Here is a 27,086-nt window from a genome sequence, read left to right on the forward strand (position 1 = left end):
TAACAATATCTTAATTAGTTATTCTCTTCAATTGGGGTTCTCTTGCAGTATTTTTACTCAAATCTTGATACCTAATAACAGATAAGGTATTTTTTTAAATACCATTTAAATTTCATCGTCATCACCTCAGCCGGAAGACGTCCACTGCTGAACAAAGGCCTCCCTAAAAGATCTACACGACGATCGGTCCTGCGCTGCTCGCATCCAATTAAATCTAATGTAATAATATTCATTATTTTTAATTTGTGCTAATAAATATCAAATACAACTACATCTATTGTAATGATGCTAAGTAGCAACACTTGAACACCACGAATTAATGACGTGCTGACGTTGACGTGTAAATATACCATAATGTAGCCGGCAGTTTTTTAAGTGTATTTATCTTTCTTTTGGTTCAGTTCTAGTTTCTAGTAACTTTTGTCTATGAAATACCTAAAAAATTGTAAATGTCAAATTTGTCAAAAATAAACTAAGCACGTTTACGTTTATTGTGTTCATTTTCGTATTTTAAAATAGTTTTCTTGTTCTTTTTCATTTAATATAGTTCTGAATATAAAGATTTCATCAATGTTGTTGAGATGACGGAACTGACAATCTAAAGGGAGTCGTAATTTCTATGGAATACGATCGCATATTACAGGAGGCAGTTATTAGTGGTAAGTAAAAATAAAAAAAATATTTAGGTATATTACTAATCTTTATTTTAATCACTTTAGGTCATATGGTCTCTCAGAATGCGAGTGTTGTTCTTGAATACTTCGCGCCATTATTTTCGCTAATGGTTAACAATTTCATTTGCATACAATGAATCCTTTATGCTTGTTTGATAGTCCAATATTAGGTGCCTATTGTTTATTATTTCTTAGTGGAGATTATCCCATTTCTATTAATGGGTGTAGTTTTTTAGTACTATACAAGTCTTTGTTCATTAGATAATTATTAATTTAATTTCTATATTGGATCAACCTCACTTGGACTTTGAGTATATTATTTATTTGTAACAACATTAAAGTGGGTAGATTATTTATTTATTCTAGTGCCTAAATTACGAATAAGTCAAATGTGCAATAGTATTTGAAATTGGTAAATAAATATAAGTGGATTTATGTGTCTACATAAGGATGTATTCACAGTCCACAGTCGAGAAGTATGTATAGAAAGAAATGAAGAGATGTGACGCGTGCCGAATTCGTACTGAACGGAGGGTGTCGGAGAGCCGCCTCGGGGACACGGGGGACAGAGATCCTCTCATTGTGCCCCCAATTGTCTCCCAGGAGGAGCCCTATGATACTCGTAACTTAGTAAGACTTACATATTATTGTAGTTAGCACACCTTCGTTTAAGTGCACTTTGTTCATGTTGTGCACAATGTGTTGTTACTTTTTAGTTCATATATTGTACAGTGTACAAATGTTGTGTTATATGTTGATTTTATTTTTGTACAGCAGTAAAGAAACACAGTTTTAAGTATGTAGTTTGTGTTATTTGAATTTAATAAGACATGTCTTATTACCAATATAAGTTAATTATCATTTTTCTATCACATTTGCTAATTGAATTCTAATTCAATTCAATCAAAATTACACTGTCTGTATACTAAATTAGAAAACCTCACCAGTCTTCCTATCAATCACATTGAGAAAACTATTGATCTCAATTAGTATTAAATTTAATTATTACCATTATTAATATTAAAAAAAATTTAAATAACTGCTTATGCAAAAAAGTACACTACCATTTAAAAAAAATATCATTGAGATTCTGCATTAAAAAAAGTATTGAGTACATATATACATACATTCATATATCATTACTTTTTACATAAAATAGGATGGCATTATTACTGTTATTGTTTACTTAGTATTACTAGATTAGGGACTTAAGTAAGTATGGTAAGCACAGCATAGTAACCCTCAAATCATATTTGTATATCAAAATTGTCAGTAATCTCGACTTCAATTGATATCGTCTTATCAACATTATGTTTAGGTAGTTTAACTATACCCACATTTTAAAAATAGCCTTCGAAACTACCAATAACTCACTATCAAGTAGCTCACTTAGTAATTCTAATCACTCATTGTTCATACAGTAGTGTTCTTCCTTATGCCGAGGTGCAAACTTCCCATGATGAATCACAGATATCAATTATAATTTATAAGCTATACATATTCTTATACATATTGACAGTCTCTGTGGTTTAGCCGTTTAGTACACCACCTTCCTTCAATGGTTGCGGGTTACTTTTTTCACAATGCAAACATTTGTATTCATAAGTATGATTGTTTTTATTGGTCTGGTGTTTTCTATGTATTCTATGTATGTTTTTATAGTAGTCTATTACCCCTAACACATGCTCTGCTTGGTTGGGATTTGATGGTGCTGTGTGAATTGTCCTGGACTCATTATTATTATTATATATAAGTAGCATGAGTAGTCATGCTACTCGGGCATTTTATGCTATACATTGTTGAGACACAGGATCTCTTATAATTGAAATGAACATACAGCCAATGTTACTCTCACAGCATACAAGTCTTTGAAGTTCACAGCTTGTCTCCACTACAATGTGCATATAAACCTTCTAGAAAAATCTCTAAATTATAGTGATTACTCTATAAAAATCCTTTGTAATGTTTAGTATAAATAAACAAATAAAAAATAACCGCATTTTATATTATTAGTGATTAGTGTACATAGATGATAACTACATCTATCTTTATTAATACTGTGAATATAGAGACGGAGAAAGTGCTCTCTCCCTTTCTCTCTCTGGGAGAGTGACTTTTGTTATGAGAAAAAATAGACTGAAACCACTGTACCGATTTGAGATTTTTTTTAATGATTACAACTGTACATTATTAACCTGCCACGTAGGGGAGTATAGTTAAAATTACTTACTTAATATATATAAAATTTATTAACACCTTGGCGTAGCCATGGACTGCTATTTTTTTTTTATGTATGATAATGGAATGGTGCACCCGCCACCGCTAACGGTTTACGCTGTCGGGGCACCAGTGGGGGATGATAAGATGAGCTTGACGTCAGCTTAGTTAGCCGTGACTAATTCACCAGGAATTTATCACAATGGTTTTCAGTTTTTTTAATCTGACATGGTACATTGCTAGTAATGGGGTCATGAGTCCACATTCCTAACAATCCCCTTCCATCCCCCATGGAGTGCTATTAGTCTATCCATAGTTGTGAACTGTATTATGGTCATGTGTATAGTAACGGCTACCCGTATTCACATATTTCATTTTTTAAGGTGTAAAGTTACAACATTATTTAAAATTTATTTTTGTGACGACATAGTTTTCCAAATGGGTGGTGTATTTTAAAAAATAATATGACTATTCATAAGTGCTTAAACTTAAGTTTATTTTAATAAAGAATTATCTAAATAGAATTAACTAGAAATAGAAATAATCTTTATTCCAATAAATTTAATATAAACACTTTTGAATAGTCATATTTCATTATTCTACAACTCGTTCTGACGTTTAACTTGTGATGAGTCTGCGTTACGAACGAGTTGTGGAGAGAAGAACGAGCAATAAACTTGCGTGTTGCTCTTTTCAATAAAAGTTGTTCTTAGTAAATACAATTTACCAAAGATTAGACATGCGACAATCCACATAGAAAACGCTACGCGCTCTTTGTTTTATTTTAAAGCGCAATTAAGTGTAAATCTTATATATACATATAATTTTCATGTCACAGTTTTCGTTCCCATACTCCTCCGAAACGGCTTGACCGATTCTCATGAAATTTTGTGAGCGTATTGAGGAGGTCTGAGAATCGGTCAACATCTATTTTTCATCCCCCTAAATGTTAGGGGTAGTCCACCCCTAAATTTTTTATTTTTATTTTAAGCAAAACAACGTTTGCCGGGACAGCTAGTTATTATAATAATATCCTTGGACAATTCACACAGCGCCATCTAGTCCCAAGTTTATCTAAGCTACAGAAGCTATGGGAATTAGACTACTAATATAAATACATATATACTTTTTTTTTGTAAATACATACATAATATACATAGAAAACACCCAGACTGATACGAACAATCATACTCATGGATACAAATGATTCCCTACGAGGAATCGAATCCGTGACTATCGGAAGTAAAGCGGACATCACTAGACCATCGAGGCCGTCAATTATATCAATTATAATGTCATTTGCTTTCAATAATGACGCAATATGAAACTAACATGTCAATATAGAATTCATGAATCGATCGCAATTGTTTTGAATATTTGAATAATTTGATGGACAGCTTGTTTGCCATTTCTGTGACATGAATAATCTATGGTATACTAGCAGACCCTGCCACGCGTTGCTGTGGCTAACAGTTTTATATACAAAAATAATTCGCAATAAATTAATATTGCAACTATAAATTGAGACGTAAGCTATCCTATATTTCAAGTTGGATCAAATTGCACACAATGTGCAAATCAAATTTGCAATCGCTTAAGTAGTTTAGGAGTCCATCACAGACAAAATGTGACACGTAATTTTTATACATAACGATTATAGGCTAAGCGAATTTATGTGGTATCGGCGAGTTCATAGAGGCAAATATAGAAATTCATTCTTCATTAAAAAAAACAATAATGGCGATATTATTGTGGTGTAATTATATTTATTTATTTGCTTTATTTAATTTTAATGCACACAGTACAAAAAGTAACAGTACATACTTAACATATGCGGTATTTTCTACCAGTCAACCATAGCTAGTGCTGAGAATTGTATATATAATATGGGTTTGTATGTATGTATAGATATAATCTGTATATATAAAACTCTCGTGTCACAATGTTAGTTACCATACTTCTCCGAAACGGCTTGACCGATTTTTATGAAATTTGCGAAACAACATTTGCGGGGTCAGCTAGTAATATTATATAGGTTTAGACTATATGAAAAAAATCACAATCTGCTGTTCAACTCTGGAAACTAATTCCAATCCAATAACATCCGATTGCGTCTCTTTTCATACTCTAGAATTATCCGTTAGTAAAGTATTGATTCCATTTATATTAATCGACGACCGAGGTCGAGTCGTGGCTTAGCGCTTTAGCACACCACTTTACTTCCGATGTCTGTGGATTCGATTCCTCTCAACGACGTCGATGGTCTAACGGTTTAACACTACACACACTACTTTACTTCCAACGGTTGGATTCCACTGGTTCAATTCCTCGCCCGATAGAAATATTTGTATTTATAAATATAATTGTTTCATGTATTTATATCAGTTGTCAAGTACCCATGAGGCAGGCTCTGCTTAGTTCTTGGAACTAGATGACGCCATGTCAATTCTCCCGAGGTATTTCTATTATTATTAATTGGATACTTCATAATTAAGGATAGAACAAACATTGTCATTTTTTTATTACGAAATTTGTGCGCACTGGGTTTAGTTCATTTCAAAAGATAGTCCCTACTTAAATTGATTGGATAGAAATTGATACCAGAATACATCTGCTGTTCAAATTATTATTATATATTATATTATATTATTAATATTATAAATGTGAAAGTTTGTGAGTATAGATGGATGTTTGTTACTCTTTCACGCAAAAACTACTGAACGGATTTTGATGAAACTACAGTAATATAGCTTATATATTAGAATAACTTATAGGCTATAAATTTCAGGTGGGTGAAACCGCGGGCACAGCTAGTTATGTATATGTATAACTGTATCTGCAGTATATAATAATATATATGTATAACTACAGTTGAAAACTGTTGCGAATATACATGATTGTCCGCTCCAGAAGCACTGGATAACGTTGCATTGTGGACCCAGTGCTTCTGGACGTGGACAAAGATATATGAAATAAATATATCTACGTATATGTATATTATAAGTTACTAACATAGTTTTATAAGTTTTTACTAACACAATATGGATGTAATCCGAATTAAAAATTAAATTAATTAATTAATTAATTACGTTTTTACGATTTTACGATGTTATTTTCTCGCCTTTAGTACCTAATTGAAACAGGATAATCTGTAATATAATCGTGTAATGTTAACCAATTAATTATTGTACGATAGTAATCATATTCTAAAAACAAACAATAGAGATCATCGGAAACTGCCAGATCATTGCATGTTTGATAAAAGTGTTTTCAAAGATAAAAACGGATCATAATCATAAAATTGTTAATACCGGACTTTGTCGGATAATCTGTCTTCGTGATCTAATATCTTCATACCTATCAAATTATTAATAAGTTGTTCTGTCTTTTTCATTCATCATATATAAATCATCATCATATCAAACGAGGTGTTTTTTTATGGATGATAATAGAATGGTGCACCCGCCTGCGCTATCGGTTTACGCTGGCGGGGCACCAGTGGAGGATGATAAGATGAGCAGGAGGTCAGGTCAGTTAGCTCATAGTGACAAATTCACCAAGAATTTATCACGATGGTTTCCAGGGGAACCGCGTGGAGGTCAACCTAACATGGTACATTGCTAGCAATGAGATCATCAGTCTACATTACCTACAATCCCCTTTCCCCTATCAAACGAGGTATATCTACTTGTAGAAAATCATCTGCGTGGGCATTTCAGTCTTACCTAGCTCAACTGCAACTTGCATTGTAAGCGGCTTCGGTTTATGGCGCCCTTTTACTTCCTATGGTCGCGGATTCAATTCTTAACACAGAACAAACATTTGTATCCATCAGTATGATTGTTTGTGGCTGTCTAGGTGTTTTATGTATGTATTTAAAAAAAAATCTATGTCTTTATATCAGTTGTCTAGTACCCATAACACAAGCTCTGCTTAGCTCGGGACTAGATAGCGCTGTGTGAATTGTCTAAGTTTATAAAAAATGGCGTATTTTGCTTGTAGGGTCAGATATTCCAGTGAAATTAATGGTTACAGCAGGCGATATGACGCGATATAATGAAAATTTTAAACAAAATACTTCATATATTATGTTATTGTACAGTTTCTTGCTCGTTCTTATGATGAGACAGCTTTCCGAATGAACGGTAGATTAAAAAAATAAGTTAATAACCTAATGATTATTCAAAAGTGCTTAAATGTAAATTTTAGTCAAATAAATTTACAGAATTTTCTATTTTATACTAACGGTTTACATTTCTGTTGTACTGTTACCATTAAAATATTTATGCAACAATTAAATTGTTTTAAAACATATTTTTATAGCAGTTTGTCCCGTTATGCCACAGCCAGAGCAAGGGATTTTTACTTCTGCAAACGCTTAATGTAATTATATATCGATGTTGAAACACCTTTATTTTAAAGACATTACGAAAGTCATAGTGATAAAAGACTTACTGGTAGAGATCGTTGGCACTCGTTTATTTCTGCGTACATATCTCGTCTGGAATATATCTATAGTCTATCTTAAGGGACATAACTTGAAGATTAGATAAACACATAGTATAATATATATTACACCGCATACAAAAACGCTGTTATAACCAATATATATATATATATAAATATATATATTTAAAACACAATAAAATATATATTTACATATCGTCCCTCAACAACTTGGGTGAAATTTTAAAACTTAAAGGAAATTCGTATTCTTATTGTTTATTGCCTTAAGAAAACTTAGACAAAAGACTATTTATGACAACCATTGATGTGTGAGCTGCTGTAATCTTCGGCTTGACGAACATAAATAATTAAATCATTAAACTATTATAAAACGTGAACATCCAAAACATAAAGTAAAAGGGCTGTAAGTACGCAAATAATATATTTTCATCTCTTATTTATATCATACATTATTTATAGCTTTTTTATCATTTCGTTTATCTAATGTCATTTTAAGTCAAGGTTGTCTTCGAAATCATATGTTTGTGGTATCTGTAACTTTTTATACAAATATACCTATACGTAATTATTGTGCAAATAATGCACTTATACAATCTTACATTAGCCTTCTAAGCTCTTAGTAATGATAATTTCAATGCATTTGTATGTAATTTATGAACGGAAACTATGTATGTTCTTATGACGTAAAGTCGTAAACAATACTTAAAAGTATGACGACTCTACCTGTACTTAATTTGACGACTCTGGAGAAAAGCATGTTCTCCAGAGTCGTCAAATTAAGGACATAAATAAAAAAAATATAATTTAATTTACAATCTGCTTCTATTTCAAATTGTCTAAACATATTAGCTACTTATCTTTCGTTCACACGACGCCCAGAATGGTCGAATTAATGGGTTATCACTGGTTAATTCGTAAAGGATTATCTTATCATTTTTATTGTCGCTTATACGGCTCTCTGAGCAGAATGTCAATATTACTCATTAGAACTGTCTTTTGTTTGAAGCTCCTAAACCTGAGTTCTAAACAGTGTGATTGTAAACTTGACGCGTGTTGGTAGTGTGTTCGTGTAGTCTGTACCTATAATGTTGTGCGTGGTTGTTGTAAAAATGTTACCGGCCAGTTTTATCGTTCCGTGACTTGACACCGAACAATAATTGTAATTATGTGATAATGTGAATGATTTATAATGAAAAAGAAAATTAAAATAACTACACCGCCTAAGAAGGTAGTAATTCTATACAGGAAGTTTGTAATTATAGATTTACTGTTTTATAATAATAAGGATTCATATACGGTGCTAATTTTTCCTGTCAATTTTCGTAGGGGTGATTATTTTTCACGAGTTTCGCAGCGAGAGTTTATATAGGTACATTTAAGAGTTGAGGAAAAATCGCGCGGAAAAGCTGCGCGTGCGTTTCTATAATGGGAGGAAAATAGAAGCAGGATATCAAACCTAGTAGGTATAGTCAGCAACTACGATTGCGAATTCTTGAACTTGAAAATGAAGGCCAAAAATTATGGAATGCATTTTACTACTTTTTGATGCTGAACATATATTACTTATATATATTAGAAGAATTTTATGTTCCGAATTAAAACATTTGATATGCGCTTGATTATGCAGTGCAATAGTGAGAATAAAATTACTCATCATAAATTGTATCAGAATTTTTATCAGTCTGTTTTTTATTACTGATAGATTTCTTGACAATGTTTCCTTGTGAAATATAATCCTGTTTCCTGTTATTTGATACAATGTTGAGAGGGTTCATACATAACAGATGTATGTACTCTCAATATTGTATGACTGTTGTACGGTAGTGCGTGGTCTCGCAACATCTGCTTTATCTTCAGTTTTTAAAAACAATACACTCATTTTCTATATTTATGAATTATTAGTTGATCCGGCGTAGTTTCGTCTGCGTCACTTAGGGATACTCCGTTTTTATAATATTTTTCATTAACGATCCCTTCCTTTTAGTCATAGCGATTTCACGTTGCCTTATTGAGTAAAAAAGCTATCCAAAACTAAAATAATATTATAACTATTAGTGGTTCCTGAGTATTAACTTTACCATTTTGTTTTCGGAAATTTACTGATAAAAACAGACGTAAAAGCATGGTGGCTCTTTAACAAAATTTTGAATTTTGCGCTTTTTAATATTGTGCACGTACATAAGCCTGCAGACAAACCCAGACTGGAGTTTTGCAGGACAGTTTTGTAAATAACGTAAAAATTGGAAAAATAAAACTTTTTTTATCTATATACTATGGGCCACTTGCCACCCCGCACAACTTCGTCTGCACCACACTTACCTGTCAGTTATATTTATTTCTCCCAATCTACATAATATCTTTCCTATGTATTATTCTGATGTATAAGCTATACTACTGTAAAGTTTTATCAAATCCATTAAGTAACTTTTGGTTGAAAGAGTAACAAACATCCATAACCTAAACCATTCCATACTGACAAACTTTCACGTTTATAATATTAGTAAATTTTTATCTTTTACATATTTGTCAGAACTAATTGAAATAATTTGGAACAATAACTTTTGGGTGATATAAAATAATATATGTAATTAGTATATTTTTTTGCAATTCAACATTTTGATTTGATTACATTTGAACTAGATGGCTATGCGTGGTACTGATACGGTTTTACAAAATCCGGCATATAAAATCATTGCTAATGAACTGTGTTTCCAAATTGAATTCGACATACTTGACCCCGCAGTCATGACATGGCTAAGACAATTACTACCAATTACTATCTCCTATAGTACAATACAAAGGAGCTGTTGTAGTCTGTCTGTTACATTGCCTACTCCTTTATACCACTCAATGCATTCGATACGAAAATTAAATATTTTTACTATTATTAATAATAATAGTCAAAATACAATAGTGCTTAAACATATATAGAAATTGAATTTGTAATAATTAATGATTGCGAATTTGTAATAATTAAAGTAATAATTAAACTGTAATAATTTTTGTTCCCTAAGCATTATATTAATTTATTTCAATTTTAAACCTTCCTCTTGAATCTCTCTAGCTATTACTAAACACTGCATTAAAATCCGCATTTTAAAAGATCTAAGCGAACAAATAGCGGAAGCAACATCATTTTACACAATGTAGCGATACTGAAACTCTTACGCTTAAACGGAAAGCATATTCCTTTAAATCTACAAATAAATTATTGTATGCTTTTACAGTTTAATAGTTCGAACAGTGCTTCACTAGCTTAAAACTAGGAAACAAGTTACCCAGTTTTAAGGTAGTGGAGCACTGTCCACAGCCTTCACGACCTTCACCAATCAACATTATTAGTATCATCAATAAAAAAAAAGTAATTTGAATATGGAACACCATAAAGTGGCCAGTAAGCTTGTTTGCGATTTATTGGTAAAAAAAACTAAAAACGAACTGAACTAAATAGATAACAGTATTGGATTGTTAACTTATCTCTCTTTGTGGCTTACTGGATACTCATATTCAATCTGTCACCGCGATATCCAAATAATTAATAACTGGCAGAGATGAGATTCATTCGATTTTTAAAAAGAAATCATCGAATATTTATATATCTATAGGCAAGACGTAGAGTTCCAATTAAGAATTAAATAATTTATTTAAACCCATAACAAGAATACCTGTATCATAATAATAGTAAGTGTGCAGATCCAAAGAAATATATGGCAAAATCATCATCAAGAATAAATATGGTTCCCTTTAACATTTGTATAATATCTTGTAGCATAGATCTTTTTAAATAAATGTCCATAGGGTACATATTGGCCCAACAATGCCAATGGCTTGCTATGTATATACAGGTTGTTATGATTACTATAGCTCGTTCATGTAACTAGGCTGTGGTTTGCACTTAACAGTAGGTTGTTTGCCTTCCCAATTATATAAAGAAATGTTTTGTATTATGGTATGAACTTACTAAGTTGCATTAACAAGTCTATATCACATTTGCCGTGGCAGGGAGAGTAACACTTGTAGTATAGTGTTGATGTGAATCGAAAAGGACCACTTAACCTTCACCTGTGTTACAAATCTCGGTATCTGCTAGAACTTTCTCTCCTGGTATGTGGTAGACATGGATTCGATACCCGCACGGTGAATCTATGGAATGCTAACAAGTTCTCGCTTATATTGATTTTTATTAAGAATTAGGGAATGATTAAATGTACAGGAATGTTCTAATAGCTACTCGTATAATCCCCGCGCTAAAATGTCCTATATGAATAAATAATTTTTGATTTGTTTTATCAGTCGTCTCGTACCCATAACATAAGCTCTGGTCACTGTTAAACATAAGCTTAGATGAGATGGCATTACGTGAATTGTCTTGAAATATTATTATTCTTTATTTCTTATTATTATTGTATTTTCCATACCATTATAGATATAGTATTGTACTATTATCAGGGCCAGTATATAGCATGTAGTTAGTCAAACACACTGTTATTACGGATTACCTTGAAAACAGGTTGCTAACGTTTTCATTAAAGTTTGTAGAGCATTTCTACTTCGCCCTGACCCTAAAAATAATTATTGTACGATTAATTATACATGTACATTTAACCAGTGAAAGTGAATAATGTTTATTCGTTTGTGTTACATTTGCCTGCGCATAATAATATGTATCATTTTTATGCGAGGAGAATCCTAACGAGCTTAAGTCTCATGGTTCACTGTTGCATGGAAAATTTTCATCGTTTATGATTACTTTATTGACTACTAGCTGTGCCCGTGACTTCGTCTGCGTGTTATAGTGACCTTGACAAAATAAAGAAAAAAATATTCAATTATCTAACTCAAAAAAGTCAAAGAAAACAGTTTCAACGTTCTAGATTTAAAAATGACTTTAAAAATGAATTTTATTTTAACCCCTTAGGCATTTATAATATTAGTAAGGATTAGTAAGCTTTAGGTAGACTTTGTAGAAAGTCGTTTCTGTAGCTACTGGGTCTAAGTTCTGTCTCACTTAGGTAATGCAACCGCCATACAGTTTGACTTTGTAAAATGTATTTTAGTTGAAGAGTGAGGTAACGTAATGAAATTTATCCTCATTTTTTAAATTTTTCGGTTTTTTTCACACTACTCTAATGCTGTTGGCTGCAGCTGGCCTTTACAGCTTCAGGGCGAGTGCAGATGGTATTCCAAACTCGCTGAAGGACTTATGGAGCGGCTGAAAGCCAACTTCCGCCTGACAGATACGACCTAGTCTGAGGACACCGCTAGGAATTCGAATCTCGCCCCAGGCCGTTGTAATCGGTTGGGATCGATCAGAGACAGAGATCGGAGAGGGGATCGATCGAAGTGTGGAAAGGAGATCGATCGGAGGGGAGACTATTAGAATGTTACATTATCCCTAAGTAACATAGGTTATATTTATTAACTGAAAAAATTGGGATCTTTTCTAAAACTGTAATAATGTAACTCAAGGTGTAAAAATTTATTGCGCTGGGGAAACTATGAAAGATAGAACAAAGATATAGCCTTCAATATCAACATATCAAGATCTATAACAAAAGTGACCACCTATTAGAAGCAGTGACGGGCTTATAGTTCATTTAAAAAGAAGAAGACATACTATATATAATAATGTAATGAGTCTTAGAACGACCGCCGTCTGTCCATATATAGACCACCACAATGACCAGACGCCTTAGAAAACGGTTATTACAAGTTTCCTTCTCTGATATACAATATCTTTATAATATTAATAAGGATAAAAATAAATGAAATGTATTGTATAAGTGTTCGTTTTTCGCGACAATTGCTCCGACTACATCCAGAAGTCTTCAGGGAGCTCAGCAGCAAAACAACTCCGAAGGTACTCTAGAAAAAAAATTAAGTTCTTAATATAAAAACAAAGTTAATAACTAGGATACCATTCTGATCATCTGGATGAATGGTGGTCCTTCACTGTGCGTTTTTTTTAAAGACTATTTGCCGTGCCCAACCACATTCTGGTATCACCTGATAGAAACGGTATTTCGGAACCGATACGATATTGAAAATTTAAAGAAAAAGCTTAACTTTCTGGGCCGGCCGCCAACGCACTTGCGATTCCCTTGGTGTTGCCTGCCCTGGGTGGTCAAGGACGGCGGTAATAATCACTCACCATCGGGTGGGCCGTAAGCTCATTTGTCCCCTATGCTTTTTATAGCGTTATATATTAAAATCCCGTACATAATTATATTAGTGTAAAATAGACTTTATAAATAATACAAAGCAAATCTATTTATGTGTTTGCAATTGTAACAGTTTTGGTTTGGTACTTATAGCTAAGTAGAAAAAGTTTGCGTGCAAAATCTTCAAGTTGTAATTAACATAATAAATAATATATATATTATACAAACACTTACAAGGTTGGACACGCGAATATTCTATGAAAATATAATGACCTAAGAATAATAATGACTTACTTAGCGGAAACTGTTAATTCTAACAAAATGTATAATGTCTTAGTTTGGTTTATGAACTGATAATTGCATAAAAGCATTTATTTAAATATAACACAGTTACAAAATATATGCCTACTACACTAAACTGTAATAATATCATACTGTATGTAATATAAAGACGCTATATTTAAATTAATTGCAATTAGGTATATATAGTTAATGTTGTAGACATTGGCATGTCCTATTGTAGAGTAAGTGGTAGTTTTAGAATATTTTTTATTTATTTTGGCGTATATTTGCACTTAAATTGCTTTAGCAGTGTTTTTCAAACTGTGGGTTGCGAACCCTAGGGACGCCACGAATCATGTCCCGGGGGGCATGGGTAAAAGATAAAAACAGTTATTTATTGGTATGTAAAAAATCTACTATTGATTGTGGTAGGTTCGCGACCCTGAAGACCTTTTATACTGCATGTTTAACCAATTTTATTGTTACTTTTTAAACCTTCGACATAAGCCAGCAGAAAGAAGAAAGCTATGAATAGCAAAAAAAGTATAGAATAGCAGAAAGCTATGATTATGATTGAAAAAATATATGGCAATATTGCCTTGTTTGTGGTTTGCTGAAGAAGTGCTCTATTAGACACAATGGGATCATGTATTGAAAAAAAAAAAGTTTGAAAAACACTGCTCTATCATATGTACTTATAAACGTAGATAGCAAGAAATAACGCTTTTTGTTTTAAAAATAGAAATATGAGATATTGATTTTTCTTATTAAAATATTTACTTTTTATGTGATATTTAAGGTAGACTTTGTAGGAAGTCATCTGCATGAATGCTGTAAGATGTTTGGAGATATGGCAGTGAAATTACAGTCAAGAGGCATTGCTTCTCAGTCATGGCTAAGATATAATTGTAGGGTCTAGAACTCTAGGGGCATGACGCCTTAGTCAATTCTGGAGAATGGCCATGTACGGACTACTATGGACGCCACATAATAACGTGATAAGCACTGTTCATGTTTGTTTACTATTCACACAGTTGCATACAAAATAACACGTATAGATAGCCTAGATTTTTTTAATGGATGTTAATGGAATAGTGCACCCGATGGCGCTAAGAGTTTATGCTGGCTGGGCACCAGTAGAGGATGATAAGATGAACATGAAGTCAGGTCAGTTAGCCCATCGTGACAAATTCACCAGGAATTTATCATGGATGATTGCTCGGGTTACTCGCGTGGAGGTCATCCTGACATGGTACATTGCTAGCAATGGTGTTATTAGTCCACATTATTAACAATCCCATTCCATTGTCATAGCTTATTAAAAGAACGCAATCGTTTTCTCGTGCATTTGTATTTGTACTGTTTGTAACACGATAACTCAAGGTCTGGACGGCCTCGGTGGTTTAGCGGTTAGCACATTGCCTTACTCGCGATTGGCACGGGTTCAATCTTCGCGTAATACAAGCTTATGTATTCATGTGTGTATGTCTATCAGTTGACAAGTAAACATAGTAGCTCTGCTTAGTTTGGTACTAGATGGCGCTGTGTGAATTGTCCTGGGTTGTCTATATTTATTTAAAATATATTTACCACAACCTGTTGAATTTATACTAATAATATAAATGAAAAAGAGTTTCACGACGTAACAAGCGTTAAACTAATATTGACAAGTTCAAGCACTCTTCTAAAAATATCAATATAAAACTTTGTAAATGATAAGTGACGTGTAGAATTAGAGTAATTACATTGTTCTAGACATCAATTAAAATAAAACCCTTTAGTTTCTAATCTTGACGGCTTCGGGGGTCCTGTGGTTTAGCGCCTTACTTCCGATGGTCGTGGGTTCGATTCCTCTCACGGCACAAACATTTTATATTCATGAGTATGATTGTTTGTATCGGTCTTCGTTGCTATGTATAATATGTACGTATTTAGGTATTTACCAAAAATATATATCTATGTATTTGTGTCAAATGTCTAGTACCCATAACACGATGATATCATTATTTCATATTATCAAATTTTATTTTTTTACTAAATCAAAGTTTTTGACACACCTATCATTAATGTCAAGTTGAACTAATTTGATTGTATAGCGGTGTTTACACTGCAGTAGTGAGACTGTAAGGCGGTGTTTACACTCTATTAAGGACGTTATAAGGCGGAGTTCACACTCTTTGTAGTGGTATTACATGCCGGTATTCAAATTGTTTGAAGTGGTATTGTGAGGTGATGTCCACACTGTAGTAGTGGTATTATAAGGATGTGTTCACATTGCAGTCGTGCGGCATCTGCTCGATGTTCCCCTCGTGCATGTCGTTGCTGTCCCGGCGGCCGGAGCAGTCGGCGCCGCGGCCAGGACAGGCGGCCGTCGTACTCAATGTATACGACATGTACTGGACCAACTGGTGAGTATTGTTTTTTTTTTTTTAATAATAATAAATATATATTTCATGGTATTCTATTAGTATTCACAAAAAAAATAACAATAAACATCATGTAAATAAAATAATTTAAGAGAATGGAACAGAACTTCGAACAGAACGTAATTTCGATCGTCCGTGAATTAGATTGCGCCCCCGGTCGCTCCTCCAATCGATCCCCCGAAATTGGAAGGGGCGCCGGTGTGGAGCACCTGGGCACGCGCAGGCGCCCAGTAGATTGCGCTGTATGGTGCGGTTTAGGTCGTCATCTTCGCCAGCGAGGACGGTGTCGTGTGTGTATGTATAAACGTAGTGGGTACGGAATGAAATGGCGGAACGGGAGGAACCGTAGGAGATTTGCTGCCGTTATGGGGTCGTCGGGAAAGATATAACGTTTTTTATACTGTAATTTATTATTTAAATAACTGTTTGTATATGTGTGTGTGTGTGTGGGACGGTAGGTACACTGCGGGCGCGGGCGTGGGCGTGTTCCACAGCGGCGTGCAGGTGCACGGCGCGGAGTGGGCGTACGGCGGACACCCGTACGCCTTCACCGGCGTGTTCGAGATCGCGCCGCGCGACGAGCGGGAGCTCGGCGAACAGTTCCGCTTCAGGTCAGCATGGATACTGTAGATGCTATGTATCTATTCTAAATTAACCTCATACAAAGACATTAACTAATGTGATAAAATCTCCCAATATTATTTTCAAATTAAATTGAAAATTCTCGAGTTGATGGGAAATAAAAAAAAATTAAATACAAAAAAAAGCTGAATTTAAAATTCAACAATATTTATTATTTATTTAGTACATTATTATTTATCTTAGTATTGATTGCTAAGTCTTTTTTAATTCTTATAATTTTTTGGAAAGGCAGTACCTACTATCCGTCGCTACGCTTCTGCGTCTAAACGCCTAATGACAAACTATATATTCCAATGCGTCGATTAGATTTATATAAAAGAAATGTATTCTGTATGGCAATTAAAGTGTACAACTATCTTCTAAACGCAAACTGAAAAATAGTCTGTCGTTTAATAATTTTTACACTGTCCGAGATGATCTGAAAATAACGAATACTTTCATATAATTTGCATGTCTTATAGTAAATATTGCTTATTAATAATATTAATAATTTCATTACAAATAGTACTGTGTACCGGCGTAGTGTAAAAAAGCGCGCTTTTTATTCAATCATAGATTTGATTAAAAAGTTCTCCGATGATTATGCTCATCTCGACTTTTGCGTCGATTTCTCGGTTTTTGCCTACCCAACCAAGTTGAACCTTCTTTGTCCCTTTATTATTGTTCATACGTTCTACGCACATATATTATAATGAATATATATTACAATAATGTAATAATATATATTTATATTACAGGCAAAGTGTACATATAGGTTATACAGATTTCAGCGAAGAGGAAGTGCGGCGGTTAGTGGCCGAACTCGGCAAGCAGTTCCGCGGTGACAGGTATGTATCATTTATGTTTTTACTTACCGATTCGATCCTAATTTCGTCCATGTGGTGTTATAATGACAATACTACGGGGTTGAAAGGGGAAATTAAAGGCTGTACGGATGTATCGTTGCTTTAAAGCTAGAAGCGTGAAACCTATTTTTTAGGCTGTTCATTAAAAATAAATTAACATGACATTTAAAGTTTGTATAAGGGTAACATTATTAAGGGTGAAATAAAATAGGGTCGAAAGTATGTATGGAAAAGCTAGAACAAAGAAACTTTTCTTTTGGATTAGATTATTAAATATATTTTATTTATTTGGTTATTTAAATTATGATCATGGATCACTATTTAACGCGGCCGAAGTCGTGGGCAGAGCTAGTAATTAATATCACTAATGAACGTTTGTCAACTCAACAACAGTTAGTAATAATATAAATCAATAATTATATTATACGCTATCTACGTACCAGACACGCCGGTTTAATTAAATAGTTCAACAGAACGGAACTGTACGATTGTGCGGTCCCAGTTTATCGTTATCACGATATTATCGCGCTTGTCAATCACAATAAGCAATATCTGCTAGCTGACATTTAGAATATACGATTTGCAAGTTTGAATTGTATTTTTTTTTTATTTATATATTTATTTTAGATTTCATCCATATTTTTTTTTTATTGATGATAATGGAATGTTGCACCTGCGCTAACGGTTTACGCTGGCGGGGCACCAGTGGAGCATGATAAGATGAGTATGAGGTCAGCTCAGTTAGCTCATCGTGATAAATTCTCCAGTAATTTGTCACACTGGTTTCCAGGGGGTACCGCGTGGAGGTCAATCTAACATGGTACATTGCTAGCAATGGGATCATCAGTCCACATTACTAACAATCCCCTTCCCCCCACCATATTATGTTAGTAAACAACATATAAGCTATGTTAATAAATTATCAGAGCCATGACTGAAATAGATATAATCTTTATTCAAATAAACTCAGTACAAGTTCTTTTGAATAGTCACATTCTTTCAAGAGCGAGCAAGGAACTTGTGTATTGCTCTTTTGAATGGAGATTAATAAAAGTAAAGAACCAATATGAACTGATTAAATTAGAAACAAGTCTACATTTGCCTCACTTTGACTTATGGGATTTATTGATAATATACAAAAAATTTACATTTACTAATAAAAATTCAACATTTCAATTAAAGATTGTTGCTATACTTTTCGAGCATCCGTTTCGTTGCTTAGAACCGAAATATTACTTACGAGCTGTGCATGAGGTTTCACTCGCATGAAATTTAAGCCAATGTGTTATTCTGATGTATAAGCTATATTTATTACTGTAAAGTTTCATCAAATTCCGCTCAGTAATTTTAGCGTCAAACAGTAACAAACATCTATCCGTATGCATACTGACAAACTTTCGCGTTTATAATATTAGTAAGAAGTAAGATTTGAGATGTCGCTAAAGATGGTAGTAATTTGACTCAATCGATTATAACCACTGTGTTAGAATTATAGAACTGTAATTTGTAATTTTACATAATTTTAAGCATCAAACATTTTTTCTATGTATATTATTATTTTTATTTTTATTTATATATGTTTTATTTATTTCAGGCTACTAGGCCCATATTATAAATACCTTAAATGTTATGTCCTTTGTTGCAGGTATCACCTTATGAACAACAACTGCAACCATTTCACGTCTGCGTTTTGTTTGGTAACTATTATGAACTTAATTACATTTACGACTATAATCAGATGGTATTACGGTGTTATGGTGAATGCAATACTTGACATAGTTATTTTGATATTTGATGTATAAGCTATATAGCTTAATTTGATGAAACTTTACAGTAATATTACTGTAAAGTTTCATCAAATTCAGTGATAGTCATTAACAAAAGTATAAAAAAGCATGTAAAGAAATTACCAGTATATAATGAACGGCGGATAAACTATTGTACATAGGTTATCTACTGTATATTACCTCAAGGTGTTAAGTCCGCCATATGCATCTATATTTGTGCATTAAAATTTTATTAAATAAATAAATATATTCAATGCAATGTGCCATGAGACGAATTTACCTCCGTATTTCGAATTAATTGGTTGCCTTGAAATGATTGCTTTTAGGAATAAGGCCGACTTATTGTAATTATACTTACATGTGTTCTTTAATATATTATTTGTCTTTTCTTTACTGTTATTATATACATATAAAGTATAGTCTATCTATCTTTCTAATTAGGTTTATAATCGGTGTTTTCCATCAGAAATATAAATTGATACAAGGTATTTTTTGTCGGTTAGATTCGAAATAACGACTTTAAAAGTCTATAAGTAGAGGTAGTTACCCACTAAGGAATAGCGTTTATAAAGTATTTTAAAATGATTTCCGTTGATCATCATCAATGTCAGTTTGTAGCGTTTGTACAAGTTGTAATTATTTAAAGCAATGACGGCGTGGGAATGTTGACACAATGCTGTATCAGAGAGTCAACATTTGTTAATGAATAATAGAAACACGTGCTGCCTGTAACGATCTGGGCATTTTTTTTTATAATGGAAAGGTAGAAAGAAAACCCTCCTCTGCGCTAACGTTATACGGGTATACGCGGCGGGGCACCAGTGAAGGATGATAATATAACTATAAAGCCAAGTCAGTTAGCCTGTCGTGACAGATTCACTAGAAATTACGATAGATTTCGAGAGGAATCTGCGTGGAGGTTGACCTAACATGGTACATTTCTAGGAATGGGTTCATTAGTACACATGACTACTATAATAAATTAGATGGATGGATTAGAATGGATTTTAATGAAACTTTACTACAATATACCTTATACATCAGAATAATACAAAGGGCTATAAATTTCATGCGGCTACGTTTTAATGCGAAAAAGGAGTTGGAAGAGGTTGAAAGGGGGATGAAAGATTGTATTTTTAAAGCTAGAAGCTTGAAATTTATTTTTTAGACTGTTCATTAAATGTAAGTTAATATGACATTCAGTTTGTTGTTAATCTTAAGGGGGTAAAATAAAATAGGGGATGAAGATTGGATGCAAAAACGTAATTTTTTAAAGAAGAAAAACAATTAAACCCTTTTTGGTTTAGATTATTGAATATTTTTTAGACAAGTTCACTATAATACGCGGGCAAAGTCGCGGGTGCAGTAGTAGGCTATAAATTTCATGCGGTTGAAACCGCATGTTTTGTTTCGAAATGCGTTCTCGAAATAATTCGTTATTTCGTTATGTACAGGCGCTGTGTTCGCGCGACATCCCTGCGTGGGTGAACCGTCTGGCGTACGTCAGCTCATGCGTTCCCTTCCTGCAACGTTGCCTGCCCAAGTGAGTAAAATAATAATTTAATATTTACATTATTAATACTACATTTAAAGACAAACTTGGTGTTAATAAGTATCATTTAAAAGTTAATACATTTATATGCATAGCCTATTACTTAATAAATGACAATATGCAACAGAAAGCGTCCCTAATACTTCTATTAATATTGGTATTCTATGTTTCCGTCACCGGTGAGTCGGTGTAAAATATATATATGCATAGATTTTGTTGTGGGTCTTATATTAAATTAACGATCTTGAGGTACAATAGTACGATAGGATGTTCTCCGACTCTTGTCTCTTCTATTACAGACAAGAGTCGGAGAACGAAACTTCTGTAATACGAACTGATGATAGATTTCACATATCATAAACAATGATATGTCACATATACCGTCAGTTCAAATTCTTTTAAAATAAATAGTTATTAAACTACAGATTTTTTTTAAATTTATTTGGGAAGCATATGGTGTAGGTTTAAGACTGTTATCCCAGATGGGATAATCCTATATGTATGGTGTATGGTGTTGGTGTGAGTTGTGTAACGCGGGTTGTGTTGTGGGCCAGGGAATGGCTGACGCCGGCCGCGCTGCAACACTCGCTGGCCGCACACTCGCGGTCCTCCTCCCCGCAGGCGGCCACCACGCCGCAATAGCACGCCCGGTAACATTTTATCTATACACACCTATATATACTAACTACTCGCCCCGGCTTCGCACGGTGTACATATATTATATGTATATATAAACCTTCCTCTTGAATCACTCTATATATTAAAAAAATCGCTTCGAAATCCGTTGCGTACTTTTAAAGATTTAAGCATACATAGGGACAGACAGCGACAGCGACTTTATTTTATACCATGTAATGATGTGTCATATAAATTAAAATCGTTATTAAAAAATTGAGATTGTAAAAAAAAATGTTAGGGGTGGACAACCCTTAGCGCAACCACTAGTAGTATGAAAAATAGATAGTAACCGGTTCTCAGACCTCATTCAGTATTTATATTCATGCATATAAAATTTCATAAAAGTCGGTCAAGCCGTTTCAGAGGAGTATGGTAACTAACATTGTGACAAGAATTTTATATATAAATGGTAAAACTCTATATATTATGTTTTGCACTTTTAAATACAACAATTGAATTACATATTAGAAGTATTGTTAATAAAAGAGGACTTATCTCTAAAAGAGATCTCTTCCAGTCCTCATAAGACAGGAAAAAAACAGCATGACAAAGGGAATGGTGTGTCGGTCACAGAAGTGCAAATAATAAATTAGGAAAAAAGTAAAATAAACAATCTAACACTAAAGAATTAATGTCAAAAATAATATATAATTATAAATGCAATATATGTACGTATAAATAGCGTATACTTGCATATATATAAAGATTAAGAAAGAAAATTGAAATAGCTGTTTGTAATTTAAAATTAACTACTTTTCACTAAATGCAAATCAGATGGCGCTGCTATCACAGTAAACATTAGCTCCGTATGTTTTTGCTTTTTAAAAAAAATATACATCGTCAAGACCAATTACAACTAGTCAAAATTATAGAAAGTAGTCTAAATTCTTAGTGACAGTGTTATCTAAGCCTTGGACTTATTTAAAATTAACTTTTAACGAAGTGACAAGTCTCAATATTATATGCATAAAAACTCAAACTAATTAGTGATTGAAACCTGTGAAAGTAATTTATATTTATGTGTGGACCCATTTTACTGTAATTGTGTTAAAAACTGACAAAAAATAAACCTGATCAATAAAATAAAAAGGAATTTTACAATTAAAACTTGGTATGTACTTTTATTACTTAAGTGACGGTAGTAAGAAGTGTTAAAAGTGAAAGTATTAACGTTAAACAATTCAAAAACATTGTAATCAATATAGACACACAAATTCGACAAGTTATTCTATAAGCTTGTTGGAACATTCCGCAAGTACACCATTGATTGGAATACATGGCATTGTCGTCCGTGGTTCAAGCCTCGGCACAGCTCATTTAAATTTTTTTCATTGTTCTTCAAAATATTGCGTGTTCTTGATGAACGATTGTGCCTAAAGACTAACAATAACATTCATCGTTCATAATAACAAACATATTATTATGTCTCAGTCAAAAATAAAACTCGGGTGTTGCGATCGCAATGGCAAAAATTCGCAATGGTTCATATCCTATTTGGTTTTCACCTCACCTAATACATCTACTAAAACAAAAAAATAAATACCATAGAAAATTTAAGAAATATAAAAATCCACTGGATCAAATAGAATACGATTATTTGAGAGACGATTGTAATAAATTAATAAAAAAATGCTATAATATATATATAAATAATATTGAAGATGAATTGAAAAATAATCCAAAAAAATTCTGGTCACACATAAAAAGTTTGCGTAAAAATAGCTCATCATATCCAAATACCATGACCCTAAATAATAACACATCTTCTGATGCAAATCAGATTTCAGACATGTTTGCCAATCATTTTTCCACCGTGTATGAATGGGATGACGATCACAGTGACAAATCATTGGATGCTTCTGCAATGACAGTCCACACACATGACACAATAAGTAATATTCTACTGACGCCTCAGGAAGTTATTAAAAAACTTAAGAAGCTTGACTTTAAAAAGGGAGCAGGACCAGACAATATACACCCACTCTTTCTAGTGAGGTGTGCTCACACAGTGGCTCTCCCGCTGAGTATCATTTTCAATCAATCGTTGCAAACCGGGATTTTTCCCAGTGAATGGAAGGCAGCTAATATAGTACCAATATACAAGAATGGAAGGAAAGATGTGATATCTAATTACCGACCAATATCACTTCTGTCGGCTATGTCTAAATTATTCGAAACAATGGTTCATTCTGTTTTGTATTCTCACATACAAAAGTACATAATATTCAACCAGCATGGATTTATGGCAAGAAGATCAGTCAACACTAATCTTACACTATATATCTCAGAGCTTAAGGAAGCAGTTGATCAAAATGTTCAGGTAGATGTAGTTTACACCGATTTTGCAAAAGCCTTCGATAAAGTAAATCATAGAATTTTGGCTAAAAAATTGGATATGTTTGGAATAACTGGCAGCCTACTCAGGTGGTGTATATCTTACCTTCACAGTCGTTACTCAAGAGTCGTGTTCAATGGTGTGCAGTCTTACTCTTTTGCGGCAACTTCAGGAATACCCCAAGGCTCTATATTGGGACCTTTATTTTTCAATGTTTTTATAAATGACATCACAGATAATATTAAGCACAGTACAGGTTATCTTTTTGCTGATGACTTTAAATTAGTGAAGACGGTTGCAAATAGCTTGGACATGGAAAAATTTCAGGATGATATTGTTAGCCTTACTAAGTGGTGTAATGATAATAAAATGTATCTCAATATTTCAAAATGTTACCATATTAAATTTACCAGAAAACACAGACCTTTCAAATCAGGTTATTTTATAAACGGTACCAAACTACAAGAAGTCACCACATTACAAGATCTTGGTGTTCTCATGGATGGCCAACTAAGATTTTCTGATCACATCGATAAAATTGTGGCCGAAGCTAACAAGTCACTGGGTTTTATCTTAAGGAACTCAAAAAGTTTTAAAAAACCAACCACTATTATTCTGCTTTATAACAGCTATGTGAGGAGTAGGTTGGAATATTGCAGCATGGTTTGGTCTCCTACCTACAAAGTACACATAAACAGAATAGAAAGAGTACAAAAAAAATTTGTTCGTAGTTTGTCATATCGTTTCAAAACACCAAGCAATATTAAAACTTACAAAGACAGAACTAATCATTTTCTCCTTGAACAACTGTCCTTGCGTAGATCTTACCTTGACATGTCTTTTCTGTACAAGTTGGTAAATGGTCTCATAGATTGTCCTCCCCTACTAAATAAAATTAATTTTAATGTACCCACAAGAATACCACGTCATCCTTGCAACTTATTCAAAAGTAAAGTTTGCAGAACTAATTTGGGTCGTGTTTCACCTGTCGTCCGTTTGTCGCGCCTGTACAATGATTTTGCAGAGGAAAAACCTGAAATTGATATTCTTTTTGACAATCACTCCGAGTTCATAACTAAGCTCAAAAGTTGACGTTCCTTGTCACATATGTTTTATTGTATTATTGTTAGGAGCATTCAAGTTTAAATTTAATTTATTAATTAATTTTATTGACATTGTAATAGTAGTGACATAATCTTGTAACTTAAAGCATGCTGTGGTTACCTATAATTATGAGAACAGTTAGTTTAAGAACATTAGAATTGTATAGAATGATAACAATTTTTCTATTGCTGTATCTTATGTTGGTAATCCTTAAAAATAAATAAATAAATAAATAAATAAATAAATAAATAAATGCATGTTTATTCTCAATGGACTAGCGGACAAGATACATTTTGTTAATATTATTAATATCTTTTTGTTTTTCTACAGATGACGTGCTACGACTGTGCACATAAAGGGAACGAAGTGTTGTGCGAACTATACTTAGATCTAATAAGTTAGGTTTGGCGCATTGTCGATACATTATAAGCGTGTCACTTTATTATTATATCTACGACAGTCATTATCTATGTATTAAGAGTTTTCGGTACTTTTTTTAATACATAAAGTACTTTATGCTACATTTCTTAATCATTTACAAGCTCTACCCATTTTATAAAAAATAATTGTGTGTATTTATTATATTAATTAAATTATAATGTTAAAATAAATTGTGTGAAAGCGAAATATGCGTTACTTTGAATGTAAGTTCTTTTATTAACATTGAGGTCCAATTTTAAAATTTTCATGTTAATTATTTAAAAAAAATGTTTTACACCGAGAGTAAAACTGTAAGGCACGCCATCATGCATTTTGTTCTTATGACTTCTTATGAATTAAGCAGCTACTAATACCTGGTATTATAATAGAACCTACATTTTCAGTCCTTCTTTTGGTAAGAATGTTGAAAGATTTATATTTTGATGGCCTCGGTGGTCTAGCGGTTTAACACACCGTCTTACTTCCGATGGTCGCGGGTTGGATATGCGGTTGCGTACTTTAAAAGATCTAAGCGAACAGACAGCAAAAGCGACTTCATTTTATACTTTGTAAAGATGCATCTCTATAATTAAATACATTTCGTAATACGTAGTTCTAGGCGTCCGTCCGTTGTGATTCTCTTATTAAATGTTATCGTTAGTATAAACCAGTCTTGTAAATACATTAATAAATTTGTAAACATATTGAAAATTTAATTTTAATATCCGCAGATAAAGATGCATTAATAATATTATTAATGTCGACTTACTAGTATGTGGTACAGTGAAAATCTCATTTATGAATTGAATTTTTTTATTATTATAGCAAAATGTTGATAGTACTTGGAAAATTGAAATGAAAGTATGAATTAGTTGTAAAATTTAAGATTTGGTATATTTTCTATTATTAATGTTTTATTTATTTAATTCAGGCTGCTAATGACCCGTATTAGAAATACCTTTATTATATTTCGAATATACATAATTCCAGGCAATAAACATATAACCAATGTTAAAATTATATGACTGGAGCTTAATTAATATACTAATGTTAAAAAAAACAGTAATTGTAATAATTTATGGTATATTTATAACAAGTGCGCTCACGATAAAGCCGAAATTCTAACATCAAAAGGTTTATCAAAATTATGATAAAAATGCTAGGCAAGCTACCAGCAACGTTACTGACTAAATTTACAATGCATTTAATAGGTATATAATTTGGATTACAATGCAATGTGTGAACTTCTATGTATAACTATTTGCTAAGTTTATTTTTAAAGTGCCATTGTATTATAAATTATTCTGTGTATATAGTAAATAAATGCTATAACATTGTCGAAATTGTTATAGGAAATGAATTTCTTTAGGATTAAGCGAAGAATCATGGGCGGTCTGTTCCTATTAGTTTGATTTTGTCGAAATATTGTAATATACACGTGGTCAGTCATAAAGGTATCATCTATTTCAGACGGCATGTAGCTTGTTTTGTAAGCT

General features: G+C 32.9%; 1 protein-coding gene across 2 annotated transcripts; it reads left to right on the forward strand.

Annotated features, from left to right (window-relative positions):
• The first annotated feature begins 457 nt into the window (after positions 1-457).
• On the forward strand, positions 458-26,545 carry LOC131841447 (deubiquitinase DESI2). Of its 2 annotated transcripts, XM_059189767.1 has the most exons (9): positions 458-659; positions 1,137-1,304; positions 16,082-16,209; positions 16,686-16,838; positions 17,607-17,696; positions 19,360-19,411; positions 20,956-21,044; positions 21,608-21,703; positions 25,501-26,545. In XM_059189767.1, exons 2-8 carry the CDS (start codon positions 1,167-1,169, stop codon positions 21,693-21,695), a joined length of 738 nt encoding a protein of 245 aa, XP_059045750.1. In that variant the 5' UTR covers positions 458-659; positions 1,137-1,166; the 3' UTR covers positions 21,696-21,703; positions 25,501-26,545. The 2 variants fall into 2 exon arrangements, with proteins under 2 accessions (XP_059045750.1, XP_059045751.1); XM_059189768.1 differs by lacking the exon at positions 1,137-1,304.
• Positions 26,546-27,086: the final 541 nt, after the last annotated feature.

Source organism: Achroia grisella, unplaced genomic scaffold, assembly GCF_030625045.1.
Source record: "Achroia grisella isolate CSIRO2021 unplaced genomic scaffold, CSIRO_AGI_Agris_v1 utg170, whole genome shotgun sequence".
Lineage (NCBI taxonomy): Eukaryota > Metazoa > Arthropoda > Insecta > Lepidoptera > Pyralidae > Achroia > Achroia grisella.